This window comes from Apus apus, chromosome 3, assembly GCF_020740795.1.
Source record: "Apus apus isolate bApuApu2 chromosome 3, bApuApu2.pri.cur, whole genome shotgun sequence".
Classification (NCBI taxonomy): domain Eukaryota; kingdom Metazoa; phylum Chordata; class Aves; order Apodiformes; family Apodidae; genus Apus; species Apus apus.
The window spans coordinates 80,997,039-81,015,928 of NC_067284.1; the positions used below are offsets into that span (position 1 = coordinate 80,997,039).

Here is an 18,890-nt window from a genome sequence, read left to right on the forward strand (position 1 = left end):
TTGGAAGAAAAAGCAACCATTTCATCAGTAGCTTTACTATTCAGCTCTGTAATAGGTATTCTATATCTGCTTGTTGTTCAAAGACAACCCAAAAGATGAATGGGTAGTTCATTCATTATACAGTGCCAGCAGGGAGTCACCTTATTAAAATAATCTGACTGGTAGTGTCAGTTTGGCAAAAATCCAAGTTTTGAGTGACAGTCCTTAGATTTTTGTATGTGTATGCATTTGTTACTGCAGCATTGTTAATCCTTAGGGACAAAGGAAATAATCCTGTAAAGTACTGAAACTTCGGTGGGTACTGACAGAGTTTGGTGCTTTGTTTGACAGGTCCACTAATTGTTCTTCAAAAGAAAGAATGAATAAGTGTTGGCAATTTAACACCAGTGATTCCAGTAAATGTCTAGAAGGAAGTTGTGGATTTCTTATCAGTGATTCGTTTATGTCCTTGATATAATGTACTGCTTAGTATTAAAAGATGTGTCAAAACTTGTTTTGTAGGGAAGAATTTATATGTGTAGTTTATGAGCATATATTTATACCTAGACTGCTTCTGATATCCAAATCAATGAGCAGGTCCAAACAGCACTTGTTTCTTTTTTGTTGTCTTCATTACTTAGTCCACTGAAGTGTATTTCTTCTTCTGAAAGTTACTCTGACATGAGCTTGTAATCTAGAATGAGAAATATGCCGTTCTCTGTCATAGACTGCTTAAACTTGTGTCATTGCTCAACCTTGACAATGAAGCAGCTCTCTTTGGCTGGCAAAATGAAGATTTCATGCTTGTTTCTAATTCTGAATTGTCCTCAGGCATTGCTCCTTTAAATAAAAAATCTATTGTCCATGTACCTGGTTTTAGATTCTGTTTATAGGAATACAACAGTTGATAGATTTCTCAGTCTCCAGTGCTTGTTTTGGAGATAGGAAGGTAAAGAGAGCATTAGCAAAATATGTGCTTACATCTGGAATATTTCAGATTTATTTTTTAAAGGAGATAGCACATTTTTTTATGCAGTAGAAATGAAAATAATTTATTTTAGTGATCTGTACGTAATGCTCCTATTAATTTTTGACCACCCCATCTATCTAACCACTTCACATGCTTCCGAGAGTCCTAAGACAGTGTATAAGCTGTTAATTTTAATAATACAAACATAGCAGTACTTGTTTGTATTAGTGGAATACATTTTCCGCTTGTGGGGCTTGAGGGAAAGGAAAGGTTGGTTTGTGCAAGTGGTGCTCCAAGGTATTTCTGGTCTCTGCCTCTATTCCTGATGGTCTTGGTGTCATGGCTGAAATCAGTAGGCTAAACTAATAATCCAGAATTCCAGACTGAGGTTGTGGGCACGCTGGTGTGGTCTTTTTTGGATGTGGGCTTTGGAGAGTGTTCTACCATTTTGAAGTCACCCATGAAATTAGAATCTGGGGACAAGTGATATGTGCAAGTAAAAGAAGAAAGGTCATGTCATAAAGTAGTTGAGCTTGGAGTCTGAATACTAGTGTGCAGCCTCTAGATTACTAAAAACAGAGTTTTCTTTTGTTGTCAGCAGAGAGAAAATTATATCTGGTTTTAGTCACATCTGTTGGGTGTGTGAGTGAAAGGAGCAAACCTAGTACCAATGTGTGGGCACAGGGAATCTTGCAGGGAATGATCCTTCATCTGGTTGTTTGAAATGCTGATGACACTAAGCTGGGAGGAGTGGCTGACACACCAGAAGGCTGTGCTGCCATTCAGAGAGACTTAGACAGGCTGGAGAGTTGGGCGGGGAGAAACATGATGAAATTCAACAAGGGGAAGTGTAGAGTTTTGCATTTGGGGAAGAACAACACGATGTGCCAGTATAGGTTGGGGACTGACCTGCTGGAGAGTAGTGTAGGTGAAAGAGACCTGGTGGTCCTGGTAGACAGGAGGATGACCATGAGCCAGCAATGTGCCCTTGTGGCCAAGAAGGCCAACGGCATCCTGGGGTGCATTAGAAAGGGTGTGGTTAGTAGGTCAAGAGAGGTTCTCCTCCCCCTCTATTCTGCATTGGTGAGGCCGCATCTGGAGTATTGTGTCCAGTTCTGGGCCCCTCAGTTCAAGAAGGACAGGGAACTGCTGGAAAGAGTCCAGCGCAGAGCCACAAAGGTGATTAAGGGAGTGGAACATCTCCCTTATGAGGAAAGGCTGAGGGAGCTGGGTCTCTTTAGCTTGGAGAAAAGGAGGCTGAGGGGTGACCTCATCAATGTTTACAAATACGTAAGGGGTGAGTGTCAGGGAGATGGAGTTAGGCTTTTCTCAGTGATGACCAGTGATAGGACAAGGGGTAATGGGATCAAATTGGAGCATAGGAGGTTCAAGGTGAATATACGAAAAAATTTTTTTACTGTGAGAGTGACAGAGCACTGGGACAGGCTGCCCAGGGAGGTTGTGGAGTCTCCTTCACTGGAGACATTCAAAACCCACCTGGATGCATTCCTGTGTGATGTACTCTAGGTGACCCTGCTCTGGCAGGGGGGTTGGACTAGATGATCTTTCGAGGTCCCTTCCAACCCCTAGGATTCTATGATTCTGTGATTCTATGATTCTATGAAATGGGCTGTGTTAGGTGCTTAGCTATCTCCCAATTAATTTGGAAGGCTGAATTAATGTACATAATAAGATTTGAGACAGCTAAATGTAAAGCACTGTAGCAATGCAAAGATTGCATGACTAAAATTGCCTTTAGAGGGGGAGAATGGCGTGACTGACACATACATCTTTCCTTGCCTAGCAGAAGGATGGAGAAGGGGGTACTGAGGAGTTTCTCCTGAGCTGTAACTGAGCTGTGTTCAGCTGTGTGCAGTTCACAAGGCAACAGTGGTGCCCAGTCAGGTGCTGTGCTTGGCTGAAGTCAGAAGTCTGAGGGGAAGTAATCAGGATTATGCAGTCCATACAGTCCATTTAATTGTGTAACTCTCCTGCCTTCAATTTTAAGAAAATTTACGTACTGTGTTCCTAGCCTAATGAATACCCATAAAGCATTTAAGTAACTTCACATATTAAGAGGACAAAGTGAGAACCACCCAGTGTTGCCAGAATAATGCAACATGTTTAGTATTATCTACAGGAAAATAAGAGAGGAGGGGAGAATAAAAAACTGTCTTGTTTCTACTCATCTGAAGTAAGCCTCTTCACTTGAACTCACATATTGGGAATGTAAGATTTGCTGTGTGTTTCCTTTCACATGAAATATTTCCATATTGTCTAAAAATATACAGAACTTGAGCAACGTTTTCTTAACTCCTATAACTGTAAACAAAGACAACATCAAGAAACGGTAGGAGGTGCTTTTAATCTTAGATTGTGATGTATAGCACTAGTAGTTATTCTTCTAGATTTCACTAGATTTACCCCCCACAAAGAATTTTTGCTTTGATCTTACTGTCCACCAGTCAGAAGTGTTTTCTTAAGTCAGAAATAGCTGCTGACATGGCAACCTCTGCCTTTCTTACAAAGTTATAATTTGATGTTACAACTGCAAGTTCAGAGCAAGGTCTTGCTTGAGACAGATGACACTTGCTTAAGACAAGACACAAGACAGATAATAAAAAGATTGACTAGCTGTATTGCACGGCCCTAATTATGATGTTATCTACTAAATCCAACTCCTTGGGGATATAACTATTCAGAAAAAAAAAAAAAAAAGCACGTTTGATATCTTTACTGTTGATCCAAAGTGACCCTAGAGATGCTGAGCCACAAGTGAAGATTTGTGAACATACAACTGAATGAAACCGTGCACCATTCTTCATGTGTAACAGTGCATTTTAGACGACTCTTGTTTTTCTTTTCTTACCTTGGAATATTTGAAAATTGCTAGTTATGTAAGAAGGATAAATACAAAGCCCTAATTGTATTTATAATTGATTTTTTTTTTTTCCCCTAAACAGGAATGAACATCTGCACAGATGCTCTCAGTGCAAGGTTGCTAAATATTGTGGTAAAACTTGTCAGGTAAGATGAAATATAACAGCTATAAAGGGCTGAAGAAAGCAGGCATTTGAGTAATTTATTAACAGGGTTTCCATGCATTTTGCACATTGTCATATTCACACTGCAATTTCTTATTTGTAGTTATGAACAGAGTATGTAGACATACTGTCTTGTTTTATTTTAGTATTTTTTTAGTCATAAATATAAGATTATAATCAGTGCACTGGACACAACTAAGCTGAAACATGGTGTTTGGCTGTGCTTGGTTAGAGTGAGAGGAATAGTTCTTCAGCTGTGCTGGTAGTAAACTGATGACTCTAAGTCATTTTTGCAGTAAAGCGTTCTGCATTTCAACAGTAAATTCATAATGGCAAAGTATATATTCCTGTTTTTTAAGAAGAAATAGGGGTCAAGAATGTGCAGGAAAGAGAAGGCCTTAGACGAAACTACATGTCTGAGGAGGGTGCCCAGAAAATGGAGCCAGGCTCTTCACAGTGGAGCATGGCAGGAGAACAAGGGACAACAGACTTCAGTTGAAGTACAAGTGATTCACATGGTGTATAAAGAAAAGCTGTTTCACCCTGAGGACAGCTAAGAGGTGGAACAGGCTGGCCATGGTATTTGTGTCATCTGCAAGCTTTGAGAGTTTCAAGACCCACTGGATAAAGCTCTGAGCCGACTCTGCTTTGCAACTAGAGATGTCCATCAATCCCATCCAACATGAATTATACTGTGATTCTGTCCTATGAAACACTTCTTAAAATGTTAAAACCTAAACACTTAGCTTTTATATTTGGCTTGTACCGTCACTTAAGCGTATGTGCAAAAGTTGGCAGGATGTGACACTGAGTGGACATGCAGAGGAGAATGACTTTGTTAAGGTCTAACACAGCAGAGAACCAGGCACCTGAGATTTGAACCATGAGGATCACCTTATAGAACCTTTGATTTTTTAAATTATTCCTCTTTGCTTTTCATGGTGGTTTCTGTTTGTTTTTCTAAATAGAGAAAAATGAAGAAAACCAACTAATGCTCAAAACAGTCTAGCAGTGATACTCTATGAAATTCACATGAATTTTACTTTCAAAGATAAGTCCTTGATATTCAGTCATGTACTTCAATAAACAATTCTGCCTTAGTATAATCTGCAGTGTTCTCAACAAGACAAAAAATCCTCCTCTTTGGGATTAAAACATATGGAGGCGGCAAGGAGGAAGATAAACCATTTTGATTCATTGTTTGGCAAATGTGTGCAATGTACATTAGGTGCTTACTGCAGCATCAATAATAATGCCACAAGTAGATTTATTGTGGGAGACCATATGAAAAAAAAAATATGACTGTGAAGAATATAATAGGCCAGAGTATTATTTGCAAGATGAAGTGTAAAACAAATATCTGCCAGGAGAGTCATTGGTAAAGCTTCTGTTGGAGAGTCTGTCACATGAAGTGAACTGTTCCAGCTTAGGTGTAGTAACAAAGAAGGAAAGAGGCCTTCCTTCTTGGGGGAAACCAACTTTGTGAGAATGCTTCAAGGAGTCACAGCGGATAGCCCAAAGCCATGTTGTGCTTCCAGCTCGTGGGTTCGTGAGCTTGAAGCTGCTCACAGTTGTAGGTATTCATTTCAGTGAGACAGGCTACTGCTGCTTAAAGTGATCAGCACTTAAAATCCTGTTTTTGCTGTTACATAATATCTTGAACTGTTAATATAAAAAAAAATTGATTTTTTTAAATATGGAATTAATATTATATAATATCCAGTGATATTAGGTAGCAGTTGAGAATAACTGAAAAAATGTGTTCATAAAAACAGGTAATTTATTAGGATTGATGTCTCAAGGCAGATGAACCAGGGAAAACTGAGACCAGCAGATCTCTTTGCTTTGAGGACTGATTTCTAGTTCATATTTCTTCTGATAAGCCAGCTAAACTACCGTGCAGTTCTGGTTTTATAGCAGATGTGCTCTACTTAGCCTCTGTGGCTTAAGTGCAATTCCTTAGTATATGCACTTCTGATTGAACTAACTGCTGAACAAAATAAAGAGGAGCATACTGAATGAATTGCAGTTTGCACATTTGAAAAAGTAAGCATTGGCAGAACAGAACTATTTTAGTTTCATAAATACAGATAATTTTGACATAAAATTGTGCAGTTGGATTTACAATTTATACTTAGTTGCAGAATGATTTGATTATTTCTGGACATGTGTTAAATGAATCATACATCTCAAAACAGCTTAGGCTCAAAAGCTGTCAGTTTCCTGGAGTTTTCTGGTTAATTTTCTGGTTAGCTTCCTGGTTGGTTTTCTGGTTAATTAATCTAGTTTTCTGTTTACTCCTCTTTCTTTGCTTCCTTCTGATAGTGTCCATTTCTAATAGGGGAAAAAAAATCTGTTGCAAAATTGGAATAACTTCCCTGACGGAGTGGGAGAATGGTCTTCCCAGGTGGCCATACCTCTGCACAGTAGTATTTATAGTCATGCTGGATATGTGATATTAAAACCTTGACTGAAAGCCAGGATATGCAAAGTTAAGAAAACCTCCCATGGAGAATTGTGGGACTAATATAAGCCCACCAATAAGTATTGTTAGAGACAGACTTTATAAGTGAGTCTCTCTATGGTCACAAATCTTCATGGTTTCACATTGTTCTGTAATTTGTGTCCTTGTTGTATTGGTAAGGAGAAGAAATACTGTTGCATTTCATTATGCTTCAAGTATTTGGAGCTTTTTCCCCCTGTCCCAGCCAGTTGGGAGGAAGTGAATGGCAGTCCCTGCTCCAGAGCTCCTTCTACAGAGGAGTGAGACTAATTCCTTTTTGGCATTAGTTTCAGCTGAAGTGCTGTTCTGCAGAAGGTGTGTGTTTGAACTGTTCTTCTCACATGGGAATGCGTCTCAAAGGAATGTGGCGTATGATGCTATGTGGTGCTGCATATTTAATCTCATTTATTGGTTGGATAAGCTATTAATCATTTTGATGCCATCTTTAGCATGTTTAAAATTCTGTGCAACGTTTTATGTAGGGGAAAAAAGTTGACTGGTAAAGGCTTACTCCAAAGAACAATTGTAGTTTAAGTGGGATAAAAATGACAATATAATTATATTTCACAGGATGATGTCTGGGCATTTACAAGCATGACCTTGTATATTCTAGACAAGAATAATTCTATTCAGCACTAGATACTTACCTTTATTTGCCAGAGAGTATGTGACACTAATTGTATTTGGATTAATGCTTTCTTGGAGTAATTTTTTCCTCTTGTAGAGTTACAGGTAAAGGAAATGAAATCACAAATCTACTATGTATCTGAAAGAAAGAAAAAGTCCATTTTATTTATTACGTGTAAGCCAAAGGGGAAAATCCCTCAGTGAAATAGAATAGCTGCTAGTGGTGCTGAAACCTAGTTATCTGAAACAATTCCCCCACTGAAAGGCAGCTTAAGAAAAATTTGTCTGATAGCCATTGTAATTTTTATAACTAGCATGTCAGTGTCTTCAGGTGTGATGTGCACTTGGACATACCACTGCCATTGCCTCATTTTTTCCTGCTGAACATGTAATTTCTTTGTATTAGACGTTTTATCATTTTCTTGGTGGCAGTTACCTAACAGAAGCTGTTTTTCTGAGGGTTTTTTTTCCTTACTGCTTTACTCCTTTCTTACTGACTTTCCTTACTCCTTTATCTGTGATAAAATGTCACCTTCAGAAGCCCTTGGTTATTCTGAATTCCTGTCATTGTAGCAATATTTTCATATGTTCTGTTTTATCAATTTGCTTTTTCAAACTATTCGAAACAGCTGGGTGGTATCAAACATATACTGTGAATATGCAAATAAAATGTGTAAATATGGACTGTTGGAGATGAGCTTGGAGTTTCTGTAAATTATGAACAGAACTTTTAGCTTGTAAAGACAAGAGAGAAAAAAAAAGGTGATCAGAAACTGACTGTCTCTTGCAACACGTTTCTTTAGTTGTAGACTTATTCTTGCTGCTCTTCCACATTGATTTGGGGAGGACAAGGAATGGGGGAAATGCGAATTACTTATTTCAGTATATACCAGCTTTCCCTCACCTTGTTATTCTGTCTCTGCTTATGGAAGAGTCAGTCTTTGTCTGCTACTCTAATAAAAGTGGCCTGTAAACCAAACATTGCAGGTTCAGATGGTACATTAACTTAAATGTTTTTTATTTCTTCTTCTGTTTTGGCAAATTTTGGTTACAGTAGCTGTTCCTTGTCTGAAATGTGAAAATACCATCTCCAGTCCTTCTAGTCATGGGCATTGTTGCCTCATCAGTTCAGGGATCTTTGAGAACACTTTTTGCAACACAGAAAAGCCTTGCCATTGCTTTATAGCAGTTGCATTTTGGTGAAGTGGATAGGTTCTGAAGACCTCTGTGGTCTTGACTGTTGAGTTTACACTTGCCTAGACAGTTACGTATGCTGGCAGAATTAAGATAGTAAGTTTTAGTATCCCTTCTAGTTTTCTTCACTCTTGTGAAGTATGCACCTCCATCTCTTGCCACAATGAAATGAGGCTCAGAGCTCATTTATTTATCTAATAAAAATTTCAGCTAGCTGGAATAGTGATATCAAGTTGAATTAAGCTGATGATACTATTTATAGCCTGTTGCATAAAGGTAAAGAAAATTAGTTGTACAACAGGAATATGGGCAAAAAATGTGAAGATATTTCTTCTGAGTTTCTGTGCTGTTTTCATTCTGTCTTTACATGTTCCTTTTGTGCATAAAATGCATCAGATACAATGTTCAAAACAATATATTATGTACTATGTTGTCAGACAGTAGCATGAAGCAGACTGGAGTAAGTTTTGTATTGCCAAGGAGCTGGACTGGGAACTTGACCATACAGGTTTTTTTTGTTTCTCTTAGGTTTTCTTAAAGGTAAAGTAAAATTCTGGGATACCATAATGCTGATACTCTTGTGTCCTGAACCTGCACTGCTGTAGTTCCAATAACCGTAGTATCAGTTACACAATTATAACCTTAGAGGAGGGAATTATGTGATGGGGTTGGTTTGAGTGGATAACCCAACCTGTCCCTTTCCGCAGCACTTAGACTACACTGAGAAAGCACCTTTGCTGCTGTTTCTTTCACAGTCGGCATCTGAAGTTGTCTGTGTTGCTGGTGGCCAGTCAGTGGATATCAATACCCAAGGAAGGTCTGCTTCCTGGTGCTTTAGAGCTGACTTCTGGTTCTACTGCCATTCCTCCCAGCCCAGCTCAATTGCTGTGTTGCTGCTGTGGTTCTGAATCTCCAGGTTCAGCCCATGGCAAGGCTGAGCATGTTTGTTTGATAAATAAGTATATGTATAAAAATACACGTGTGTATATATACAAAAAAGAGTATTTATATTATGTAAAATAACATGCTTTTTTTCTTACTATTCCTTTTAAAAAAAATCCTAATAGAAAGAAGCTTGGCTGGACCACAAGCGGGAATGCAGGTGTCTTAAGAGTGTGGAGCCTAATTTTCCTCCAGATTCTGTCAGACTTGCTGGCAGAATTGTTTTTAAACTAGTAAGTGACATTATTTTAGATTTACTAAGTGTATCAAATTTGGATAAATACTTTTTCACTCTACATTTTTAATGTAATTAAGAGCTAGAAAGCTGAAGTGACTGGGATTGTGGAACAACATTGGACTGCCTATTGCATTCCAAATTTACTGATTAATTTGCAAAAATGGTGAAAGGATCAAGAGATACTAAAATCGACATAATTAGGTTCAAGGGACCTGTTTATCAACTTTCTCTTATTATGACTGTGTGGCAGCATTCTAAACTTATTTCTACCTAGGAGAAAGCACAGAGGGTCACTGTTTTTTTCTTTGATACTACTGAAGTTATTGGTGCTTTTCCATTAACTGCACTGCAAACCTTACTCGGCCTAATTTGGATGAGTGTTAGCTAGCCCTTCCTGTAGAGGGCACAATGCTATGCTGTCAGTGTTGGGTTCTCTTAATCTCAATTATATGTGTGATTTTTTTCTTTTTCTAAACTCTCTTGGAAGTCCTGGGTGTTTGACATTCCCACGGTTTGATTCATTTATGTGGACTAAATTTTCTGTTAGGTCAATCAGCTTATGACTGTGCGGGACTGTAAATCAAAAAAGATTTGCCCACTTTTTTACTGCCCCTGCCATGATACTGTTTGTCTTGGATAAAAACATGCAGTTGTTGTCGTCTGAAGTGATAAAATATGATTTAATATCTTAATTTTTACATTGTTGGGAAAAGTGTGCATGTAATTGTTTTTAAAGTGCAAATATGTACCTAACTATACTGTGCATTAATTATAGTCACATGAAATCCAAGACTGCTAACCTCATAAATTGCTTTCAATTATAGTGTGAAGGGCCAAAGTAAATTACTAATGCTAAGCTGCCAAAGGAAAAGGAAAGAATTAGTAGAAAGTGTTGTAACACCAAGAAAAATGTAGTATTTTTAGGATAGTTTACATTTGCAGAAAGTATGGAATGACCAGGTTCCGGTTGATGCTGTTACCATTACCTAATTATCTTACAAGCATATTGCATTGGATAATCAATCTTGTAGAGTGTTTAAAGCATGCTATGCTATGTAAGTGTTAATTATCTGTTTTTTTGTTTGTTTGTTTGTTTTTGTTTTACAGCTTAGACAATCAGTCTGCCTTTCTGAGAGTCTGTACTCTTTTTCTGATCTTCAGTCGAGTAAGTAATTACCAACCATATTGCAGAAAATGCTTCCAAGTTCTGCTTTACAGAATTGCCATCTGATTTCCTTGCCTTCTGAAAGTCTGCTCTGTAGAATAACAGAATCAAAGACAAAACCTGCTAAAAACTTATGTGGGGAAGAAGTTTTTTCAAAGATCAGGAATAAAACACCTGTGCCTTGTCTAAGCAAAACTTCCACCTGACCATTTGGCTTTATTTATTTTTTCTCATTTCACAGTGTGCATCTTGTCTGTTCAGTTTTTAATTTACCTGATGTCCACCTTATTACATACAGTGCAAATGTTTTTATATATGTACACAAAAATACATTTTTTTTTACACTGAGATTTTTTTTTTATATATATTTATGTGCTATAGCATAAAGTTTCAAAATAACTTTCCGAAAAAGGAGAGGAATCTGAAATTTACAGGGAATTTGTGTATGTCTTTCTTCTACATGACTTTCCATTGAGAAAAGAAGATAAAATTTAGCTATTGGGTTTTGCAAGGAAAGGATGCTCATTATAATCTCTCAGCAGAGCTAATGTTAAAATAGAAAACATTTTTCCAGATTTTGCAGTAGCTTAACGACTTATAAGGGAAGAACTAAGTCCTTAGTTAATTCTTGCATCTTGCTTAAAGGAGTTTTCTAGACAGTTATGTGACTATTTTGACTACCTCAACATTTTTTACTGGTATTTAGAGCTTTGTCTATAATCTAGCTTGATCTATTGATATAGTTAGGTAGAAATAAAAACTGCATACACATAATACCATAACTAGTGTAATATCCTGACATTCTGCCACCTTATCCCAAACTGCATGGGCAGGAGACCTTAGTAAGGCGACAAATTAAAAAGGATAGAGGGAATGCATTTCAGTAATTTAAAACAACAGGATCTCCCACAGCATCCTTGTAGATAAGTTGATCAGGTATGGGTTTGGTGATCAGGTAGTGAGATGGATCAAGAACTGGTTGAAAGGAAGGAGTCAGAGAGTTGTAGTCAATGGGGCAGAATCTGGTTGGAGGTGTGTGACCCGTGGAGTCCCTTAGGGGTCAGTACTGGGACCCGTGTTGTTCAACATCTTCATCAACGACCTGGATGAGGGTATAGAATGTACTCTCAGCAAGTTTGCTGATGACACTAAGCTGGGAGGAGTGGCTGACACACCAGAAGGCTGTGCTGCCATTCAGAGGGACTTAGACAGGCTGGAGAGTTGGGCGGGGAGAAACATGATGAAGTTCAACAAGGGCAAGTGTAGAGTTCTGCATTTGGGGAAGAAAAACACCATGCACCAGTACAGGTTGGGGGCTGACCTGCTGGAGAGCAGTGTAGGAGAAAGGGACCTGGGAATCCTGGTAGACAGGAGGATGACCATGAGCCAGCAATGTGCCCTTGTGGCCAAGAAGGCCAACGGCATCCTGGGGTGCATTAGAAAGGGTGTGGTTAGTAGGTCAAGAGAGGTTCTCCTACCTCTTTATTCTGCATTGGTGAGGCCGCATCTGGAGTATTGTGTCCAGTTCTGGGCCCCTCAGTTCAAGAAGGACAGGGATCTGCTTGAGAGAGTCCAGAGCAGAGCTACAAAGATGATTAAGGGAGTAGAACATCTCCCTGATGAGGAGAGGCTGAGGGAGCTGGGTCTCTTTAGCTTGGAGAAAAGGAGACTGAGGGGTGACCTCATTAATGTTTACAAATATGTAAGGGGTGAGTGTCAGGGAGATGGAGTTAGGCTTTTCTCAGTGATGACCAGTGATAGGACAAGGGGTAATGGGATCAAATTGGAGCATAGGAGGTTCAAGGTGAATATACGAAAAAATTTTTTTACTGTGAGAGTGACAGAGCACTGGGACAGGCTGCCCAGGGAGGTTGTGGAGTCTCCTTCACTGGAGACATTCAAAACCCACCTGGATGCGTTCTTGTGTGATGTGCTCTAGGTGACCCTGCTCTAGCAGGGGGGGTTGGACTAGATGATCTTTCGAGGTCCCTTCCAACCCCTAAGATTCTATGATTCTATGATTCTATGATTCTTCTGCCATGCGTATTCTCCAATCATGTAACAAAGGGTTATGGGGAATAAGGTGAGGATGTGAATTAAGAGCAGCATTTCCATATGCTCAAAAGAAGTTAAAATGGTGAAGACTACAGGCATTTCTCAGTACTCCTCAGGAGATAATCTCAGTTTCCCTTAACTTCAGTGGAGACAAGGGGAATAGTGCAATAGGTTTTCTGGAGAGAAGATTGGTATGGGACAGTCCTGAGCTGCAATGAAGAAACGGTACAAAAATCTGTAAAATGGTTGGAAGCGCCTATTAAAATTCTCACTCTGAAGGAAGTGCTGAGGTGGCCTGTGATACAAGTGAGATGACTGTCCTCTCACTGATGCAGAAAAAGCAGGTCCATAGCAAGTTAGTTTAGGAGGAGGCAAATGAGAGATCCACACCTACTGTTTCCTCTATATTAACTCTAAGAGCTTCAATAGCAATCCCTGTGTGATCTTCTTAACTCCAAAGTGCATGGCGTTCAGGACTCCTAGGCATTAACTGAATTTGGTAGTTTACAGCATGCAGTACAAATGGCTTATGATGCTTGCATAATCTTCTGTAAAGGTTTTGACTAATTCTTTCCTTTCGGTGTTTTCACAGCTTCCTTGCTAGACTGAACAGAGGGTCTCTGTGGTTTTTCAAGTGTGTTTTGGGATGATGTGATAACTTGTAGTAGCTGTGATGCTTTTTGCTGCCTCTGTGTCCTCAAAAAGCTAGTGTTATTTCACAACAGTTTTTCTCACTTAACACACAATTTACAAATAGTGTTGATAAACATTTTACTTTCTTTTGGTACTTGGCAGAATCCATAGGAAAACATTTTCTTTAGAAGTTTAAGTATATAGGGGAAAAGATTTTGTTGAAGGAATGCACATGAGCGAGAAAGAAAGGTTGTGATGCTCTGAAGCAAAAAAACTTCTCGCGAAGCATCTGTATAAAAGAAGATAATGTTTCAAGAGTTATCAGAAATATGACAGATAGAATTCTAATTGATACTTCTCTTTTTATTTATTTTTTTTTTCTTCCACCCCTCCTCTCCCGCCAAAGTCTGAAATATTTGAAGATTGTTATTGTCACTATGCTGTCTCAGTGTCCTTTACGCTATTACCTTTCAATGTTACTTTATACAGTTGGGTGATTTTTGTTGTGGGTGGCTTACATAAATTGAATAAAAGCATACAAAGTTTTATATACTTATTAAATAATTATCTGATAAATAAGTAATACATATATTTAAAAAAAACAAACCACAACATGTGGAGGCATCTAGCCCTTTACAAATTTCTATTCCCACCTCCACAGTCCCTTCAAATTCATTGAATACCCTGAAACTCAGATTAAGTATCAGGGGTGTCTGTGTGCATTGTTACTTTTGCTAGTTCTCATTTATTAGAAGATAATTCCTTACTTATATGGTTCTACAGGCTTCCCTATCTGTTATGATCACTGTGAAGTCAACTTCTTTTTTGCTTACCAAGATTGAGTATGTAAATGAGTTTCTATGCTGTACTATGGGCAGAATTTTGCTACCTTACTTGTATTAGCTGCGTAGTTAAATCTCCATGCCTTTAAAACTTTCCACAGGCCTTTTATAGCATTTTCTCTCCCACACCAGGGTTCTTAAAAACACAAAGTGAAAACATTAATAAATTTTGTTTCATTTTGCTTTTGGCCTTGGCTTCTTGACGTGCGGTGAAAACCCAGTCTTGATCATTTGCCGTTAAAGATCCCCTGGGACTTTTTGTTGGGATCATTAACTCTGATATCCTGGACAGATTCCAATGTGCATAACTGCATTCTGCTCCCATATCTGTCAGTTCTCCCAGAAGTTCCAGCTGGATTTGTTATTCTTGTTCACATCTGTCCTAAACTGCAGTGTCCATTTATACTGTGCTGCTTATTCGATTCCTCTTCTCCATTCTAGAGATGCTTTATTTGCTTATAGTGAAGCAAATAGTGCCTCCCTCTCTTTGTCATAATACATTTTGCAATCTACATCAGGTCTTTTAAGATGAATTACATGATGTCTTGAAAAATTACATTTAAAGCAAAAAGGATCTTTAGTTTCAAAGCAGTGTTTTATAAGAAATGCAAGTGTATGTTTGTGGGGTTTTTTATTTGTTTAACTTGAGTTTTCTAGTAATCTAGAAGGTTGCTACTTTTATTGAAGACACAATCCTCATACAGATGATACTTTTCTATATATCTTTACATAGATTTTCATTTGTTGTGAAGTGCACACATCATTTCTAACACGTACATTAATTCAGGCTTGCAAAATCATCCTCAAATGTTCATATTATTAAGATGCACATGAGTATAAAAAGGCAAATACTGTGGTTAAATAGGCTTTCTGCCATGTATGGAGTGGCATATCTCAGCTATCTTAGTACTAACTGGTTTGAACTTTGTGAGGACCTGGATCTGATTGCTATGGGAGAGTGTGTCTCTCTTTAACCCTAGTAGGGGCAGACTACACGTAATGTTCCTCTGGAGTAATTGTCTGCTCAGCACATTGCAAAGCCAACCCAAGATAGCTTGTCATTGGCATTTGAACAGTCATGACTGACCATTGGAATGGGAGCAGATCTTGGAAAGTGTTACTTTATGCTGAAACAGAAACAATATACAATAGATAATACTCTTGAACTCTATCTGTAGGTAATACAGATGTCTCCTGAACTCAGACTGTAGCATGAAGAGGGGTACATTTGACATAATGTGATGTACTGGTAGGATTACATCATTCAGCTAAGCAAGGTGGTCCCCAACAGGAAAGTTCTAAACAGATTGGAAGTCTGCAAATAAGGAAACCTATACCAGACTAGAAGCAACTTGTAGTTGGTTCCACTGGAAGACTTCTGGCTGATACTGTCCATTTTAGTTAGCCAGCATTTCGTGCTCTGCCAAAAGTAGTTAACAGGAGATTGCTAAAGCAGCTCACTTGTGTGGTGTGTGTGAAATAATATCCAATATGCAATCTACAAAATAGCCAGTACCTTCAGAGACGTGGTGGGTGGGATAGAGCACAAAAGCCCATGTATTGTACACACTAGACAGCTGTTTAATCTATCCCAGTGACACCTGCTTTAATTGCATCCTCTTTTTAAGTGAGTGACTGGGAGTTAGCTGTTAAGAGGAGCACAGATCTTGAATTGTCCTTGCAGGAGGCTAACAAGTTTGAATCTATAGTACGAGGAAGAATCTTTCTTGGGAAACCATTATTTCCATTCCTATTAAGGAGAGGTGTTTAAAATAACAATTCACCATTATGTAGAGATAAAATTGATTCATAGTGCATAATGCCTTTTGGTATAGACTGATGCTTGAATCTGTTAACCTTCACATTCTTCATTTAGGCCTTACACATTTTGTGCTAACTGAGAGGAAAAAAGAAAATGTGAAGCAAGTAATCAGGCACTGAACTTACTAAGGCAGCTGAATTTCATTTTCCATGTTATCAGTGCCCTGATGCATGTGTGATCACTTCATTAGAAAATAAGGCACTATGTTTCTTGTTGCTTCAGGATTTCTATCTGTACAGCACGTATAATGGTACTTTAGTATTTAATAAAGTGATATTTGCTTAATATTCTCCCTATCCATTCCATTTACCATCTGCTGTGTATGAAACTACCTTTTGCTCTAAAATACTTTCCCTTTTGATCTGCCACCATAAAGTGTTTCTGACACATGTATGGAGAATGCAGTATAAAAGTACGCACTGCTACAAGGAGGAAGGCACTGCTGCATAGACTTTTAAGCACATTTTTAATGTTACAAACCCAGATGGCTTATTAGATAGTTAATTTTTTACCTAGTGTCTTACATCTGCTTACACATGTGCTTTATCTATTGATTTTTGATCTTTAACCATTGTATTCATATGATTTGGCAGTAGCAACCCGATAAACTCCTCTGTGTGTTGATAGGTAGCTGTCACACAAAATGACAAATGTCCACCCTCTGTCAAAATTGCCCTCTGCTGAGATTAATTCTGGGACTGGAAATGTCTAGACTGTATGGCTGCCATTGGACATTTTGAAAATGTTGGTGAAAGGTTCTTTTTATGACATGATGTATTTTTTTTCCTTTCCCCCAAAGATATTGAACAGTTAAGTGAAGAAATGAAAGATGGCCTCAGGCACCTTGCACAGACGTTGCAACTGTATTTGAAAACGGAGATCCAGGATGTGTCTCACTTGCCACCTGCAATTGACTTTTTTCAGATTTTCACAAAAGTAAGTGTTAAAATGTGATTGCTTGACAACTCATAAATTATCCTGATTTATTTTTGCGTGGGAGTTCAATATATGCATGCAGACTGTGATATATGATAAAGTTAAATCAAACAGGTTTTTTTCTATTCAGTCAATATTTAAGCAGAAGTGTAGCTTTAATATAACTGTAACACTTCAGCATTAAAGCAGCAGACAGAGGATATTTTTTCTTCCACTTTTTAAAGTTATCATGTTAAAGCTCCTGGAATGAAAAGTTGCATTAAAAACCAAACAAGTTAAAAAACAATCGAGTCAATCAACCTAAGTAATATTTCCACAGTGACAGCAGCACACAACATCACCTTTCAGCCTAAAATTTATCTGCAAAGTACAGTATCTTACATTTATCGATATACTACCACTTCATTTTACTCATTTAGTAGTATGTGCTAATGGGTGTTCCTGACAGTACTGTATCCCACAAACTGCTTTCTTAGGGGCTGTGTGGATCATCTATTCTAAAAGGTTACATAGAAAGTACTTGAAATTAATTTCTGTAACATGTAAATGTTTGTTTTGGTACTAACCAAATATCGTTGCCTTTTGCTGTACATATTTTGTTGCTTTCAATGCAGAAACCTTCATTTGAACTGTGTTAGCAGAAGTACTTAATATGGAAAAAGTTTTAACTTGATCTAATTTTATTATTTCTAATTGATTGATAAACTCTGCCACAATATTTATCTTAACTCATGTCTGTTTTAGTTGCTTAAATGTGTGTTTTCTTATGAAGTAAGGCAAACTCTTAGATGTTTTTCTTCTGGTATAAACAAAAGGAGAAGACTGTCTTAAAAAGTTACATTAAAATGTAATATATGATCTTTTACACTTAAAAAATCTGTTTGCACAATTGTGGAATCTTTTTTGCTTTAGACAGAAGGAATAGGAGTAATATAATCAATTGAATTGTGTTCTGGATTTTTTTATTGGTTATTAGACTGCTGTGCTTGAAGTTGCAATATTCCCTGAAAAAACACACAAGCTGAAATATAATCAGCCCAAAGGGCTTATAGATAAAAAACTTTATGTACTACCTAGTTTCCAGTCAGACTTTTACTGTCTTGTGTTGGTGCGCTGGTTTGGCCTGACCTTTGTCAGATGGATTTCACGTCAAATGAGCATGCTGTGTTATCTGGTTTAGAGAATTTGTACAGCTGAAGATAAGGCTGAGTGTCAGATGATGATCACTTCCTAATTGGTTTGAACTGAGTTGCAGCTTGTAAGAAATTCTTTGCACATGTTGTTGCCTTCTCGGTAATAATAAGTTAAGATGGACGCTGGCTCTTTTGACTTCACAGGAGCAGTGTGATGGTTGCTCAATATATTGGAGCACTGGTGAAGAAAATAAGGAAGGTTTTAACATTTTTTATGCATGCACATGCACAAGCATCTGCACATATATGCATCTCCTCTTCCATGTGTTTTACCAATGTGATGCAAGTGGACATCAAGGGCAGAGTGAAAGTCAGGATTTCCCAGCTCCATGTCCTGTTAACTGGACATCTAGGAATGCTCCTGTTAATGGCAACATTTGTCCCACTATAGCTTTGCTTTCACAAAGGTATTTTAACTCAGTGTATTCCTTATTTTGACTATGATTTTGCCTCTATTGTATTGAACATATTGCAAAGTGCAGAGCTTTTAAATTGTTGTTGCTTTTTTTTTCTTTTTCTTTTTCTTTTTCTTTTTCTTTTTCTTTTTCTTTTTCTTTTTCTTTTTCTTTTTCTTTTTCTTTTTCTTTTTCTTTTTCTTTTTCTTTTTCTTTTTCTTTTCCTTTTCCTTTTTCTTTTTCTTTTTCTTTTTCTTTTTCTTCTGGAAGTTCAGAGGCTCTTAGATCATTAAAGCAGGTCTCATTTCCTTCTTTTGTTAATTTTGCTGACTTGGTGTTAGTCTGCCCTAGG

General features: G+C 37.9%; 1 protein-coding gene across 1 annotated transcript in view; it reads left to right on the forward strand.

Moving 5' to 3' along the window:
- Window positions 1-18,890, forward strand: part of SMYD3 (SET and MYND domain containing 3) — a 398,374-nt gene that overhangs the window by 41,583 nt on the left and 337,901 nt on the right. The window contains exons 2-5 of the mRNA XM_051614033.1: window positions 3,913-3,976; window positions 9,385-9,492; window positions 10,605-10,662; window positions 16,814-16,950. Coding sequence (XP_051469993.1) covers window positions 3,913-3,976; window positions 9,385-9,492; window positions 10,605-10,662; window positions 16,814-16,950 — 367 coding nt within the window. The remainder of the gene's footprint in view (window positions 1-3,912; window positions 3,977-9,384; window positions 9,493-10,604; window positions 10,663-16,813; window positions 16,951-18,890) is intronic.